At 54.7% G+C, this 14,938-nt stretch overlaps 1 protein-coding gene across 1 annotated transcript in view; it reads right to left on the reverse strand.

Moving 5' to 3' along the window:
* ORC2 (origin recognition complex subunit 2) overlaps nucleotides 1–4,620 on the reverse strand; it is a 44,572-nt gene extending 39,952 nt beyond the window's left edge. Inside the window, exon 1 of the mRNA XM_068122615.2 lies at nucleotides 4,407–4,620. Coding sequence (XP_067978716.1) covers nucleotides 4,407–4,479 — 73 coding nt within the window. The 5' untranslated portion in view covers nucleotides 4,480–4,620. The remainder of the gene's footprint in view (nucleotides 1–4,406) is intronic.
* Between the last annotated feature and the right edge of the window lie 10,318 nt (nucleotides 4,621–14,938).

Raw genomic sequence — 14,938 nt, forward strand, 5'->3', positions numbered from 1 at the left:
ATGCGGGACAAAGCGTCCGGGCGGCGTTTCCTTTGTGACACCGGCGCCCAACTGAGCGTCATACCCGCCTCCGAGCAGGACAGGCGGGACGCTGTTTGCGGCCCCTCTTTGGTCGCTGCTAATGGCTCAGCCATACGCACTTTCGGCCCGCGCGACGTCACCCTCTGCTTCGGCAGCCAGCGCTTTCAGTGGACCTTTGTGACCGCCTGCGTCCCCATGGCTTTGCTGGGCGCCAACTTCCTCTGCGCGCACGGGCTGCTGGTCGACGTCAAACGACGTCGCCTTGTCAACGCCGAGACCTTCAGCTCCCTGGCGTGCACGATGAGCAGCTCCGCGCCGACCGAACTGGCGTGCGCCCTCCCGACGGCGAACGAGTTCGCTCGCCTGCTCGCGGAATTCCCGGCCCTCACGCGGCCGACGTTTTCGGCCGTCGCAGTGCGGCATGGGATCGAGCACCACATACCCACTACTGGCCCGCCGGTCTACGCCAGGGCCCGCCGCCTCGACCCGGCCAAGCTCGCCGTGGCAAAGGCCGAGTTCGACGCGTTGGAGCACCTCGGCATCATGCGGCGCTCCAATAGCGCGTGGGCCTCACCACTGCACATCGTGCCAAAGCCGGGGGGCGGATGGCGCCCGTGTGGCGACTACCGCCGCCTCAACGACGCTACCACCCCCGACAGGTAACCGATCCCGCACATCCAGAACTTTTCCGCCCGTTTGGCGGGACGGGTCATATTTTCCAAAATTGACCTGATACGGGGATACCACCAGGTACCTGTCCGGGCGGCCGACGTCCCGAAGACGGCCGTCATCACGCCGTTCGGCCTGTTCGAATTTTTGAGGATGCCGTTTGGCCTCAAGAACGCGGCCCAGGCGTTCCAGCGCTTAATGGACGGCGTGCTGTGCGACCTGCCATTTCTTTTCGTCTATCTGGACGACATCCTCGTCGCCAGCACGTCCCGCGCCGAGCACCTCCTCCACCTCCGAACACTGTTCGGTCGCCTCAGCGAGCACGGCTTAATTGTCAACCCGGCCAAATGCCACTTCGGCACGACGAACGTTGACTTTTTGGGCCACCGCATCACAAAGACCGGGGCCGTGCGGCTGCCGACCAAGGTCGAGGCCATCACCACGTTCCCGCGTCCCCGTTCCATCAAGGCCCTACAAGAGTTCCTCGGCATGGTGAATTTTTATCACTGATTCGTGCCCCGCGCTGCTCAGCTCATGCGGCCCCTTTACGAGGCCCTCTGGGGCAAGCCGGCCAAGCATGACATCGTTTGGTCCGCTGCCATGGACGCGGCCTTCGCGAGCGCAAAACGGGCCCTCGCCGACGCAACGCTGCTGGCTCACCCGGTGCTCAACGCGCCCATCGCCCTCACTACGGATGCCTCCAACTACACGGTGGGCGCCGTCCATGAACAATGGGTGGATGGGGTTTGGCAGCCACTCGCTTTTTTCAGCTGGCAACTCCGGCCGAACGAGTTAAAATACAGCACGTTCGACCGCGAGCTGCTCGGTCTATTCCTGGCCATTCGCCATTTCCGACACCTCCTGGAGGGCCGCCCGTTCACGGCTTTCGTCGACCACAAGCCGTTGGTCTACGCAATGGCCAAAGTCACGGAGCCGTGGTCGGCCCGCCAGCAGCGCCACCTCTCCGCCGTGTCGGAATTCACCACTGACATCCGGCACGTCGCCGGCAAAGACAACGCCGTGGCCGACTGTCTTTCTCGGGCCAGCGCGAACGCGGTCCACCTCGGCGTGGACTTCGCGCTCATGGCGGCCGACCAGACCACCGACACCTCGGTGCAGGCCCTCCGTGCGGCGGACACGGGCCTCCGCCTGGCCGACATCCCCTTCGCGGGCACCGTCCTGCTCTGCGACGTCTCCCAGGGCCAGCCTCGCCCCATCGTGCCCGTTTCCTGGCAGCGCCGCATCTTCGCCTCCATCCACGGCCTTTCTCACCCGGGCCGGAAAGCTTCTCAGAAGCTGGTGTCGGCGCGTTTCGTCTGGCACGGCCTTCGACGGAACGTCCGCGACTGGGCCAACGCCTGCACGGCCTGCCAGCGGGCCAAGGTCCACCGCCACACCCAGGCCCCGCTAGCACCTTTCACTGTGCCTGCAAGGCGTTTCGACCATGTCCACGTGGACCTGGTGGGCCCTCTGCCCCCATCGCGGGGGTTCACCCACCTGCTCACCATGGTGGACAGGACCACCAGGTGGCCGGAGGCCGTGCCCCTCACCTCCACCACCACCGCCGACGTGGCGCAGGCGTTCATCGCCACCTGGGTCGCGCGCTTCGGCGCACCGGCAGACATCTCGTCCGACAGCGGCCCACAGTTCACGTCCGAACTTTGGGGCGCGGTCGTCCGCTCATTGGGGGTCACGCTGCACCGCACCACGGCCTACCACCCCCAGGCCAATGGGTTGTGCGAGCGGTTTCACCGCTCCATGAAGGCCGCACTCATGGCCGGCCTTCAGGACGACGGTTGGACCGACCGGCTGCCGTGGGTCCTTTTGGGCCTCCGCACGGCCCCCAAGGAGGACCTCCGGGCGTCCGCCGCCGAGCTCGTTTACGGCCAGCCGCTCCGCGTCCCGAGTGAGTTCGTGCCGGACGCTACCAGTCCCTGGTCCACCGCACACCAGCGCTCGGACCTCCAGGAGGCCGCCCGACGATTTGCCCCCGTGCCAACGTCCCGCCATGGTGGCCCCCAGTCCTACGTCCCCCCGGCGCTTCGCACAGCGGAGTACGTCTTTGTGCGTCATGACGCGCACCGGGGGCCACTCCGACCGCCGTACGACAGGCCCTTCCGGGTCCTGCGACGGGGCGACAAGTCCTTCGTCGTCGACGTCGGCGGCCAGTCGGACCGGATCTCTGTGGACCGCCTCAAACCGGCGCACGTGGACGTCGACCGACCACCACGGTTGGCCCTTCCTCCGCAGCGAGGCCGCCCCCCGTCCACAGTTCCCCCCGCTCGACCACCCACCACCAGATCGGACCCCCCCCCCCCCCCCCCCCACGACCCTCCAGGGGTCGCTTCGGCCGGGTCATCCGGACCCCCCTTAAATTGACCCTGCCGGTGCAGGTCGATTATGGAGGGGCGTGTGTAGCGGTTCCCGCTGAATGTACACAATCGTCTTGCACCTGCCAGGACGCGGCCAGGGTGCGATCGCCATGCCGGGCTCGTCCGGACGGGCCCAGACGCGCCTCTCCTGGGCATGCCCGGACTCGCTGTTCCCGGGCACGCCCGAACCTCCCGGGCACGCCCGGTTCCGTCTTTCCCGGGCATGCCCGCTCTCGCCTTTCCAGGGCTCGCCCAGAGCGCCCGGGCACGCCCAGCCTCGACTTGCCAGGCCGCCCGGGCATGTCCAGACTCGCCTTTCCAGGGCTCGCCCAGAGCGTCCGGGCATGCCCGCTCTCGCCTTTCCAGGGCTCGCCCAGAGCGCTCGGGCACGCCCAGCGTCGACTTGCCAGGCCGCGTCCAGGACGCCCGGGCATGTCCAGATTCGCCTTTCCAGGACTCGCCCTTGACACCCGGGCATGCCCGGTCTCGGTTTTCCCGGGCAAACGCCCTGGCATAAATGTGTATATATATTGCTGCCCGATAAACGGGCTTGTCAGAATACCTGAGTTGTTTTGTTTCAATAAAGCAACTCGGACGAATTCCGTCTTTGGTCGCGTCAATTCTTTCGACTCGCGTTGGAGCGCAGCTCCTTCAAGTTCAAGTTCAATGTTCATACAACATCCTATTATGTAGAGACACCTACAAAGGCGTGTTAGTGTGTAGTGGTGGTAGTTGTAACATGTGCCACTGTGCAATTTCTTGTTCTGGTACAGCATGGGTACCATAGGAAACTTGGGTATATGTGACAAGGAATAATTGATTCACTTTTTGTGAAGATCCAGATCTGGATCCAAGTAGAGTGTTTTTCAAGTGATTCTTCACCATTGAGAGATGGGTCCAAAAATGATATATAGCATGATATCTCAAAAAGTTGTCGATTCAAAAATTCGGACGAAACTTGGTGCACGAGTTGGTTAGCCGTTAGGTGACAACTGACATAAAATGTTCATTTCTGCCTTTTGTTTTGGAGAGAACGACACAACCTTTAAAAAAAAATGTTTAAATGACCTTTTTATCGTCCTGTGTCACAGCTTAATTTGAACATATGAACCACGACCTAAGGTTTTTACAAATTGCAATAATACCGCACAATAATGCACGGTAACTGTTCACAAGTAAACAACACAACATGGCCACAAAACACCGCACAATATCCACTGTAGCCTCCCTCAAGTGGACCGAACCACGAGAACAGCCGACACAGAGTGCACCGAAGCAGCGAATCGTGCTCCACCATCCAATCCACGACTATTCTGATTCACACATTTCACAACGTGGACTCACTAATTGGGCGAGTCACCATAAGCTGCTTCGCGTCTGCATCCGACACAAACCGAAGCCGTAAGCGCCTCGCCATAACGGAGGCGAGGGAAGGCTCCCTGGTTATCGGAAGGAAACGGTGCAATCGTGCGATGTCCGTTCGTTCTCTTTGGCGCGTTGGAGCACCGAACACATGATTCTTCACGCAGCGAGAAAGTTCCGGGTTCCCCGACGGAGTTCCGGTGTTTCCACGAGCGAGTTCCGGCGAAAAAAATATATACAAAAAACCAAGGCATGGTATTATTATTACCATTTACTAGTACCCGACTGCAAAGCCGCAATGAGCCGGCGAAGCCAAAGCCTCTTGCCACTATTTTACCCATTATTATTACCATCGATTACCAAGTAGCGCTTGCGAGCGCTTGTCAAGCCAGCCGTTCCTTTCGCTTTCAAATGGAGTGCTTGCTTGAGTGCTTAATCCACTCAGCGAGTGCTCGACAAATGACAACAAGAAAGAGCAATCAGATTGCAGACCCTCAACAGGATGTGTTTTCAGTGGTTTTTAAAGCCAAACCAACACATGTGCCAAACGAACACATGTGCCAAACCAACAGATTCGCCAAACGAACACTTGCGAAAAACTAACACATTCGCCAAACTAACACATGCACCAAATCAACACATGCGCCAAACTAAGTTAACGAACACATGCGAAAAACGAACGCATGCGCCAAACCAAAACATTCGCCAAACGAACACTTGCGAAAAACTAACACATGCGCCAAATCAACACATGCGCCAAACCAACACATGCGCCAAACTAAGTGAACGAACACATGCGAAAAACGAACACATGCGCCAAACCAACACATTCGCCAAACGAACACATGCGAAAAACTAACACATGCGCCAAATCAACACATTCGCCAAACGAACACATGCGAAAAACTAACACATGCGCCAAATCAACACATTCGCCAAACCAACACATGCGAAAAACTAACACATGCGCCAAACTAACACATTCGCCAAACTAACACATGTGCCAAACTATCTCGCGAGATCTTTGTCGGCAAGGTCACGTCTTTTCGAAGCTGTCCATGCGCTCACGCTTTCGAAGTTAAGTAATTTTTCACAATTGTGTTTTTGTCGAAACTATCTATCTTTCGGTGTGTGTACCTATAGTGTGTCTTTAGTAAGATTCTCGGTGTTAATTTTTCATACATGTATACAAAATCGTCGGTTAATTTGTGTCGCGTATTTTGAGGCCCAGTAGGCTACCGTGTCCGACCTTGAGGCTTTGTTTTTCTCTCAGCGGTCCGTCGATTGCGCTGCAATTACTTTCGTTCTCTGTTTTTGTCCCAGTCTTTCACCCCATACTTCCTTGTTTAAAATCTCAACTCAAATAAATAAAAAAAAATTATTTCCTTCTCTGTTCTTATTCGTTTATTCGTTCTTCTTATTTGTTCGTTCGTTCTTCGATCACGTGTTTCACCCCCATTTCCATTTTCCATTTCCCCAGATAGTTTTCACTGCTCAATTTTAATATGTTTAAATTTTCCCCTGAAGAACTGTATTCTGTCGTATATTATTTATAACACCTTTTTTTTCTTCTTCTATAAAAGGATGCTTTCGACTTGAGCACCAAATCTATTCATTCCAAAGAAAAATTCCATCTCTTACAGTTCCTCTTTTCTACATTCCCGAAACTCTCCTGCACTCCACCCCTCCTTCAGCGTCCTCAAACGTATTTTTGACTCGAAGGTCACAAGAAACTCATTTTGCAATAAATGTTCGTTTCCCATTAATTGTACACTTTCTAAAATCCAATCTCACCCCTCCCCTCCAAATCTTCCCCATCACCCCTTCCCTCCAAAACTTCCCCATCACCCCTCCCCTCCAAAACTTCCCCATCACCCCTCCCCTCCAAATCTACCCCCTTGCCCCTCCCCTCCAAATCTACCCCATCACTCATCTCTTTCAAATCTTCCCCCTTGCCCCTCCCCTCCAAATCTTCCCCATCACCCCTTCCCTCCAAAACTTCCCCATCACCCCTCCCCTCCAAAACTTCCCCATCACCCCTCCCCTCCAAATCTACCCCCTTGCCCCTCCCCTCCAAATCTTCCCCATCACCCATCTCTTTCAAATCTTCCCCCTTGCCCCTCCCCTCCAAATCTTCCCCATCACCCATCCATTTCAAATCTCCCCCCTTGCCCCTTCCCTCCTAAACTCCCCCCACACCCCTCTCCTCCGAGACCCTCCCTCGCTCCTCCCCTCCTAGACTCCCCTCTCACCCCTCCTCCTCAAAGCGTCCTCCCTGCTTCTTCCCCCTTCCAACTTTCACTTTCATCTCCCCCAACCTTCTGCCTCGCTCTTCCCCCTCCTCAAATAACACCTCACTGTGGCTCACCCAATCACCATCAAACCTTTTGTCCACCCCATTCTTCCCTTTCTCCAAGCTATTCTGAAATCTCTGACACACCTTCAACAGCTCTCCCTACCACTTCCCCCTCTTCCACATCTTACCCTACCGCTCCCCCCCCTGTTCTGTATCCGATGCTCCCCCTTCCTCTTCATTAACGGTATGGACCTCAAACTTCCGGGGCCTTCGCTCAAACTTGACTGATCTCTCCATATAGGTTGCTTCTGACAAACCAGACGTGATCTGCTCAACAGAAACTTTCCTCCTTCATGATGTCTCTGATTCCTTGGTATCTCTCCCAGGTTACTCCCTCCTCCGGTATGATAGACCTGAGCCTCGTCCTGGAGGTGGGGTTGCTATCTTTATATAAAAAACTCTCTTCCTCACTCGCCCTGCACTGCCCTCTCTCCACCTCACCCCCAAGAGTACCTCTGGCTACGGCTTCCCCTTCGCTCCCACCTTTTGTTCACATGTGTTGTACCATCCACCAAACAGTGATGACTCCATTTACATCTCGCTGTCTGATAATATGGACCAAATTCTATCTACCCATCCCAACTCTCTCTTCCTCATATGTGGTGATTTCACTTGTCGCCATGCCAGTTGGCTGGGTGTGGGTACCTCTCTCACCAGCCATGGCTCCTCAGCAAAGGACTTCTGCGACTCACTGGGACTGACACAATCTGTCAATTTCCCGACCCGGATCTCAGTCAACGGAGCATCTTCTCTTCTGGACTTGGTTATGACTAACTTCCCTGAAAATGTCTGCTGCTCTTCTTCTGCTCCAATCGGCTCATCTGATCATGTGCTTGTTAAAGTGGACATCTCTCTGACCATTCTCCGAGAGCCTCCTCAGCGTCGACGATTCTGGCATTTCACTCAGGCCAACTGGCACGGTCTTCAAGCAGCCATCAATCATCTGGACTGGTCTCCCATCTCTATCGCCTCTGACATCAACTCATCCTGGGAATTCTTCCAAAGTAAATTGCTCTCTCTCATGCACAGATTTATCCAATCTCGTCTTCAGTTGTCATACCCTTCCTCCCGTCCATGGTACACGGAATCTTGTGGTGAGGCTGTTGCCCAGAAACAACTTGCCTTCGTCTCCTGGAAAGCAAATCCAACGGAAGGAAATCTCATTTCCTTTCACAAAGCCCGAAACAAGTGTGTGTCCACCCTCAGGAGAGCCAGGAAACAATATGCATGGGACCCCATGGGACTGCATGGGACCCCAGCCCCGTCAAGCCTATGCCGCTGGCGGACACCGTCGTGGCCGCCATTACGGCCCAGCGGCGGAAGGCCCCAGGCTTGTGCTTTTACCACACAAGGTTTGGGCCCAAGGTCAAGGCATGCCTGCCACCCTGCAGCTTCAGCGAGTCAGGAAACGGGATGGCCGGCGCTCATTAACTGCCATTTGTTGTTCTTTTCAGACACCGACTCCGGACGTCGTTTCCTCTGCAACAGAGGGGCCCAGGTGAGCGTTCTACCTGCGTTGGCATTGGACCGGGAGGCCGGGAGTCACGGCCCCGCTCTGGAAGCCGCCAATGGCAGTGCTATTCAGACTTTTGGCAAACGGACCATGGCACTGTGCTTTACATGGGATTTTGTCACGGCGAAGGTGTCCACCCCCTTGCTGGGCGCTGATTTCCTCTGCGCCAACGGCCTATTGGTGGATGTTAAAAATCGGCGGCTCATTAATGCGGAGACATTCAGTTCTCTTCCATGCTCACTGAGCAGGTCCGTTTCGACGAGGCTTGCGTGCATGCTCTCGACCACTGATGATTTCGCCGGCCTCCTCACCGAGTTCCCGGCCCTTACACAGCCCACATTTTCAGCCGTTGCCGTCAAGCACGGGGTGGAGCATCACATTCCGACCACCGGCCCGCCTGTCTACGCCCGGGCTCGACGCTTCGACCTGGTGAAACTCGATATCGCAAAGGCGGAGTTCGACACGTTGGAGCATCTTGGCATCGTGCAACGGTCCGACAGCCCTTGGGCCTCGCCTCTCCACATTGTGTCGAAGCCGGGTGGCGGTTGACGCCCGTGCGGGGATTATCGCCACCTTAACGACGCCACTACCCCCCACCACTACCCAATCCTGCACATCCAGGATTTTTCTGCATGCTTGGCCGGTAAAGTTTCTTTTTCTAAAGTGGACCTCGTTCGTGGTTACCACAAGGTCCCCGTCCGGCCGCAGGACATTCCTAAAACCGCGGTGATTACACCGTTCGGGCTTTTCAAATTCCTCCGTATGCCTTTTGAGCTCAAGAACGAGGCCCAGGCTTTCCAGCGCCTGATGGACAGCATGTTGCGGGATTTGCCATTTCTCTTCGTCTACCTGGACGATATCCTCATCGCCAGCGCTTCCAGGATGGAGCACATGCTTCACTTCCGAGCGCTCTTTGAACGCCTCAGTCAGTACGGCCTGATCATTAACCCGGCCAAGTGCTTGTCCGGGGTGGCCTCAATTGACTTTCTCGGCCACCACATTACGAGGGAGGGGGCCGTCCCACTGCCGTCTAAAGTGGAGGCTGGGAAGGATAATACGGTCGCCGATTGTCTTCCCCGGTCCATAGCTGGCGCGGTTCACCTTGGCATCGACTACGCCTGCATGGCGGCCGATCAGATGTCCGACCAGGATGTCCAGGCCTGCAGGGCGGCAGTCATGGGGCTTCGACTGTCTGATGTGCCGTTCAAGGACACGGGCACCACGCTACTGTGCGACGTATCTTTGGGACAACCTCACCCCGTCGTACCCACCAGCTGGAGACGGCTGGTGTTCGATGCCGTCCACGGCCTTTCTCACCCGGGCAGGAAGGCGTCGCAAAAGTTGGTGGCAGCGAAGTTCGTTTGGCACGGGCTCAGGAAGGACGTGCGTGACTGGGCCAACACCTGCGTCGAGTGCCAATGCTCGAAGGTGCATCGCAATACCCAGGCTCCATTGGCGCAATTCACAGTGCCCGAGCGACGGTTTGACCATGTTAACGTGGACTTGGTAGGGCACCTCCCTCCTCGCGGGGATTCATCCACCTCCTCATGATGATCGATAGGACCACCATGTGGCCAGAGGCCGTCCCACTCACATCTACAACGTCCGCCGATGTGGCCTGGGCGTTAATCGGCACTTGGGTTGCCTGTTTTGGTGCCCCCTCAGACATCTCTTCAGACAGGGGGCCCCAGTTCACTTCAGAGCTCTGGGGTGCTGTTGCCCAGGGGTTGGGGGTAAAGCTCCATTGCACCACTGCATATCATCCCCAGGCTAATGGATTGTGTGAGAGGTTCCATTGCTCTATGAAAGCTGCTCTCAGGTTCAGCCTCCGGGATGACAGTTGGGCCGACAGACTCCCGTGGGTCATGTTGGGTCTCAGGACAGCCCCGAAGGAAGACCTCCAGTCCTCATCCGCAGAGCTCGTCTATGGCCAGCCGCTGCGGGTTCCCGGGGAGTTCATGCCTGATGCCACAAGCCCCTGGTCCGCTGCCTGTCAGTGGTCGGTTCTCTGGGAGAATGCCAAGATGTTTGCACCAGTGCCCACATCTCAACATGGTTTTCCTCAGGCCCACGTCCCGCCAGATCTACGTACAGCGGAGTACGTCTTTGTCCGCCATGACGCACACCGGGGGCCACTTCGGCCGCCTTACGATGGGCCTTTCCGTGTTCTGGAGGCCGGGGACAAGTCCTTCGTGGTCGACATCGGCAGCAAACCGGACCACCTTTCAGTGGACCGCCTCAAGCCGGCTCACTTGGACCTAGACCAGCCTCCTCGGTTGGCTCAACCCCCATGGCAGGGCCGTCCCCCGTCGGGTAAGTCCCAAGTTAGCCCGCCTACTGCCAAGCCGCTAACAGTCCCTGCTCGGGTCATCAGTCATTTCGGCCGGGTGGTTAAGGCCCCCCAAAAACTGACGTTGCCCGTGCGAGTGAATTCTGGGGGGGGGGCGCATTTGGTGGTTACCCCATCGGGACATAATCCACAGGCACGGGAACAGTGGGGCTATTGATGGTATGGGCTTGGCGTGCGCTCGGTTGTTGGAGCCACGCCCCCTTAAGAGTGATTTGTGTTATAAAAGATGCATGAGTTCCAGTCGCGAGTTAGTTCTGTTGGAATAAAGGAGCTTTGAACAAGCTAAGAAGTGTCTCGCCCTCTCGTTATCTGCAACTCCTACACCCACCCCATTTGTAGGTCATTCAAGGAAGCTTTCTCTGGAAGAGCTATCTGTCTATTACCTTGGACAGCGGTCGTGGAAATACCTTTAATCATACCAGCATTGTACGGGTCATCAGAAGGGGGCCCGACACTTCGTATTGCTACGGGGGCGTGGCCCATTATGGCTCTTGGCGGCCCTGACCACAGGTCAAGCAGCTTAACGACATTGTTCGGCTAAATGGAAAGTGTCGCACGAGCAAGTTATCCGAGAGATTCCTCCGGGCTTGTGTCAGACACAAGGTTATTCCTGTCTTCAACAACGAACGCATTATCAAATCTAAAACGAGAACGGCACTCAGTAGGGAGCATACCTCCACCTGGTGAACAGTTTACGTTTTGTATCTCAGAGTACACCAGAAAATCACAATACAGAATCACATTTAATCAAAATAAATCACAGGAATCACCATAGGTCCAGTCTTTCATACCCTGATCTACCCCTCGTTTTTGGCCATATCACTCAACGGTGAAGAATCACTTAAAAAATTCTACCAGCTGGATCCGGATCCAGAGCTTCACCAAAATCTAATCGAATCGTCCTTGTCACACACACAACCTGTCCAACAAGTTTCGTCCATATCCATCCACAACGTTTTGAGATATCCTGCTATGTATCGGTTTTAACCCGATCTCCCAATGGTGAAGAATCACTTTAAAAATTCTAGTAGCCGAATCTGGATCCGGATCTTCACCAAAATCTAATCATTTCGTCCGTGTCACATACGCTATATCTCTGCCAAATGTCTTCCGAATCCGTCCACAACTTTTTGAGATATCTTGTTCACAAACAAACAGACAGACAGACAGGGGTGAAAACATAACGTCCATCCACATTTGGTGGCGGAGGTAATGAAACAGCCCCACAGTTGAACGCATGTTTATTAGTCCCCTACCGGTGTACACCGGAGGGGACTATAGGTTTGCACTCCGTCCCTCCGTCCGTCAGTCCGTCAGTCTGTCAGTCTGTCAGTCTGTCAGTCCGTCAGTCAGTCACGCAAAGAACAGTTTTCCGGACTTTTTTTCTAAACGCTTCATGCTAATGATTTCAAACTTGGCACATCGTTTCCTCATGATAAGTTACAGATCAAGTTCGAACTTCACGACGTTTCGATCATTTTTGACAAGGTTATGGCACTTTGAACTTTGGGAATTCTGATAATTCTGATGGTCCTTAACTCAGTGCCATTTTAAGTTTTAATTTCCTTTAAAAAAGATTTTCTCTGCAATAATAAGACCGATTGAGATCAAATTTTCACCATAGGAGCGACTCGATCTGTAGAATATTGTAATGGTAATTATGACGTCACAGGTCACGTGGTTCGGGCGCCATATTGTTTTTCGTGAAAACACGAAAACCCCTTTTTCTCTGCAACGGCTGAACAGATCGAGGCCAAGCTTTGCAGGCAGAATCGCATACCCATGACGAACAAAAAAGTCAGCGAGCATGACGTCATGTGTCACATGGTTTCAGAGTTATGACGTTTCTAAGCATGAACCTTTAAAACCGTGCCCCTCCCTCATTTTTGATCCAGTCGAGGGGAAATTTCACAGATCTGTTCCGCATGTCAGTCTACTAAAATGTCCTTTTGGAATTTGCGATAGCTCACGTGGTTTGGCAGATATCGTTAATTAAACGAAAATATTTAAAAATAAAATGGATATCTCTTGAATCGCTTTATTGATCGACGTGAAACTTCATACTATACTAGAAGTCATGAAGAGTAACAAGTGTGCAAAATTTCAAGATGATTGGATGTACGGTCTGGAAGCTATAAGTTGTTATTGCCTGAAGAAGAAGCGGCATCAAGTGTGCGGATTTAATTATTTATCACATGTACAGACTGAAAGCATTGTTGGACACGACCTGTCGCGGTCATTTTAACCTGAAATAAATTCTAATTTAAGATTTGTCAATAGCTGAGGTATATTAACAAACGAATAAAACAGATTTGGTCAAATTCTGACTTTTTAAACTCAGCCTGGACTCTGCTGAGTGCTCTGTCGCATTTGACAGAGTTGTGACAAGCTGAGGAAGAAGAAACCTCGCATTGGCTTCTCCAATGTGCCATAAAAAAATGGATATCTCTTGAATCGCTAGTACCTCAGACCGTGAGTTGGTAATAATTTATATAATTCACACAGTGCAATACGTGCAGGCCGCTCCACGGAGCGACCTTGCGGGCTTATCAACGAGGCGAGGCGTGACACACGTGTCTCAGCATACCTCAGATCAAGTTTGAAAACCAGCATCAACCGTGCATAAATTTGCATATTCGATCATTTTTGACAAAGTTATGGCACTTTGAACTTTGGAAGGGGACATGTATTGCAGCGCAATACTCAGAATGCTTGTTCTCGATGAGATCGGGCACTTGAATCGCAAACGGTTGACGCTCCGCCGCATGTTGCGCAAGGTCTGGAACATCCAGCACGTGGTTTCATATCCGTTGTTCGACACAATCCGATTGTGTCGATATATTGCAGCGATTGATCAACGTGCAGAGGTCGCTGCGCAAAAGAAAAGTGAACGAACGGTCATTGAGTGTTTGAAAGTGAAACGATTTGGCTCCCTGATCAAGGTTCCAGGTGGCTTTACGGGCTTTACCTATAGTATGGTTCTGTGGCGGACACAAGCAAGGTACACGAATTCAGCGCACCAGCAGGTGGCGCGAACGTCCAGGCGGGGAACTGGAATGCATGCCCCGCCTATCGACTGACCGGCCATGCCCCGGGACGAGGCGTGGCCTCGGCACATATATGCGGGCTCTAAGCTCGGGCCCGCTCAGTGCTGCAGTTCGAGCTTTCATAATAAAGACTCTTGGTTTTATCAAACGCGTTGTGGCCTACCTCTTTGGCAAGCAAGTTGTGTGCGCAGCACCACACTTCACTGGTGACCCCGATTGGTTCGGCCGTTGCTGACCACCGAACGCGCCATGGCCAACAATGCTGTCGCGGTAAAACTCCCAGAGTTTTGGGAAGCACAGGCCGATGTGTGGTTCGTGCAGGCCGAAGCGCAATTCCAGCTTCGAGGCATAATGACGGACGAGACCCGTTACTACCACGTGGTCGCCTCCCTCGGGCCCGGCACTGCCGCCCGAGTCGTGTCCATCCTGCGGCACCCGCCGGCCGACCACAAGTATGGGGCGATCAAACGTTTCCTCATCGCCACGTTCGGCCTCACTGAGATCGAACGGGCCGACCGCCTCCTGGACCTTCCCGAACTCGGCGACACACGACCATCCATGCGGATGGATTATATGCTGTCACTGTTGGGTGACCAAGCCCCGGATTTTTTATTTCGGGCGCTTTTCCTACGCCAGCTACCGCTACAGGTATGCCTCGCGCTGGCCGGTTCCAACATAAGGGAACCCCGCGCCCTGGCCGTAGAGGCCGACAAGTTCTTCGCGGCTTGCGACACGCGGGCGAGTTAGGGTGCGGCCGTCGTGGTTCCCAAGGCAGATGCTACAGTGTGCTTCGTGGCCGCTGCCACGCCCCGACCACCACCACCACCGCTGCCGAGAAAACCGCCGCCGCCCCCGCCGCCACAAGCCTGGTGCTATTTCCACGCCAGGTTCAGCCACAAGGCTAAGAAGTGTTGCCCGCCGTGCTCGTTTGGCAGGGCGGGAAACGACCAAGCCGGCGCTCGGTAGCGGCCCTGAGCGTCAGCCAGTCCGGCACCCTCCTCTTTATCATGGACACCTTGTCCGGGCACCGTTTCCACTGCGATAGAGGAGCGCAGGTAAGCGTCATCCCAGCCTACACGTCCGACAAGCGAACCGCGGGTCGGGGCCCCGCTTTGCTTGCCGCCAACGGTACACCCATCTGCACGTTCGGGAAGCGCTGCCTCTCCCTGCGGTTCGGAGGGCAGCGCTTTCAATGGTCGTTCGTGGCCGCTAGCGTGCCTGCTCGGTGCGGACTTCCTATGTGTGCAC

Source organism: Myxine glutinosa, chromosome 7, assembly GCF_964187855.1.
Source record: "Myxine glutinosa chromosome 7, kmMyxGlut1.1, whole genome shotgun sequence".
Lineage (NCBI taxonomy): Eukaryota > Metazoa > Chordata > Myxini > Myxiniformes > Myxinidae > Myxine > Myxine glutinosa.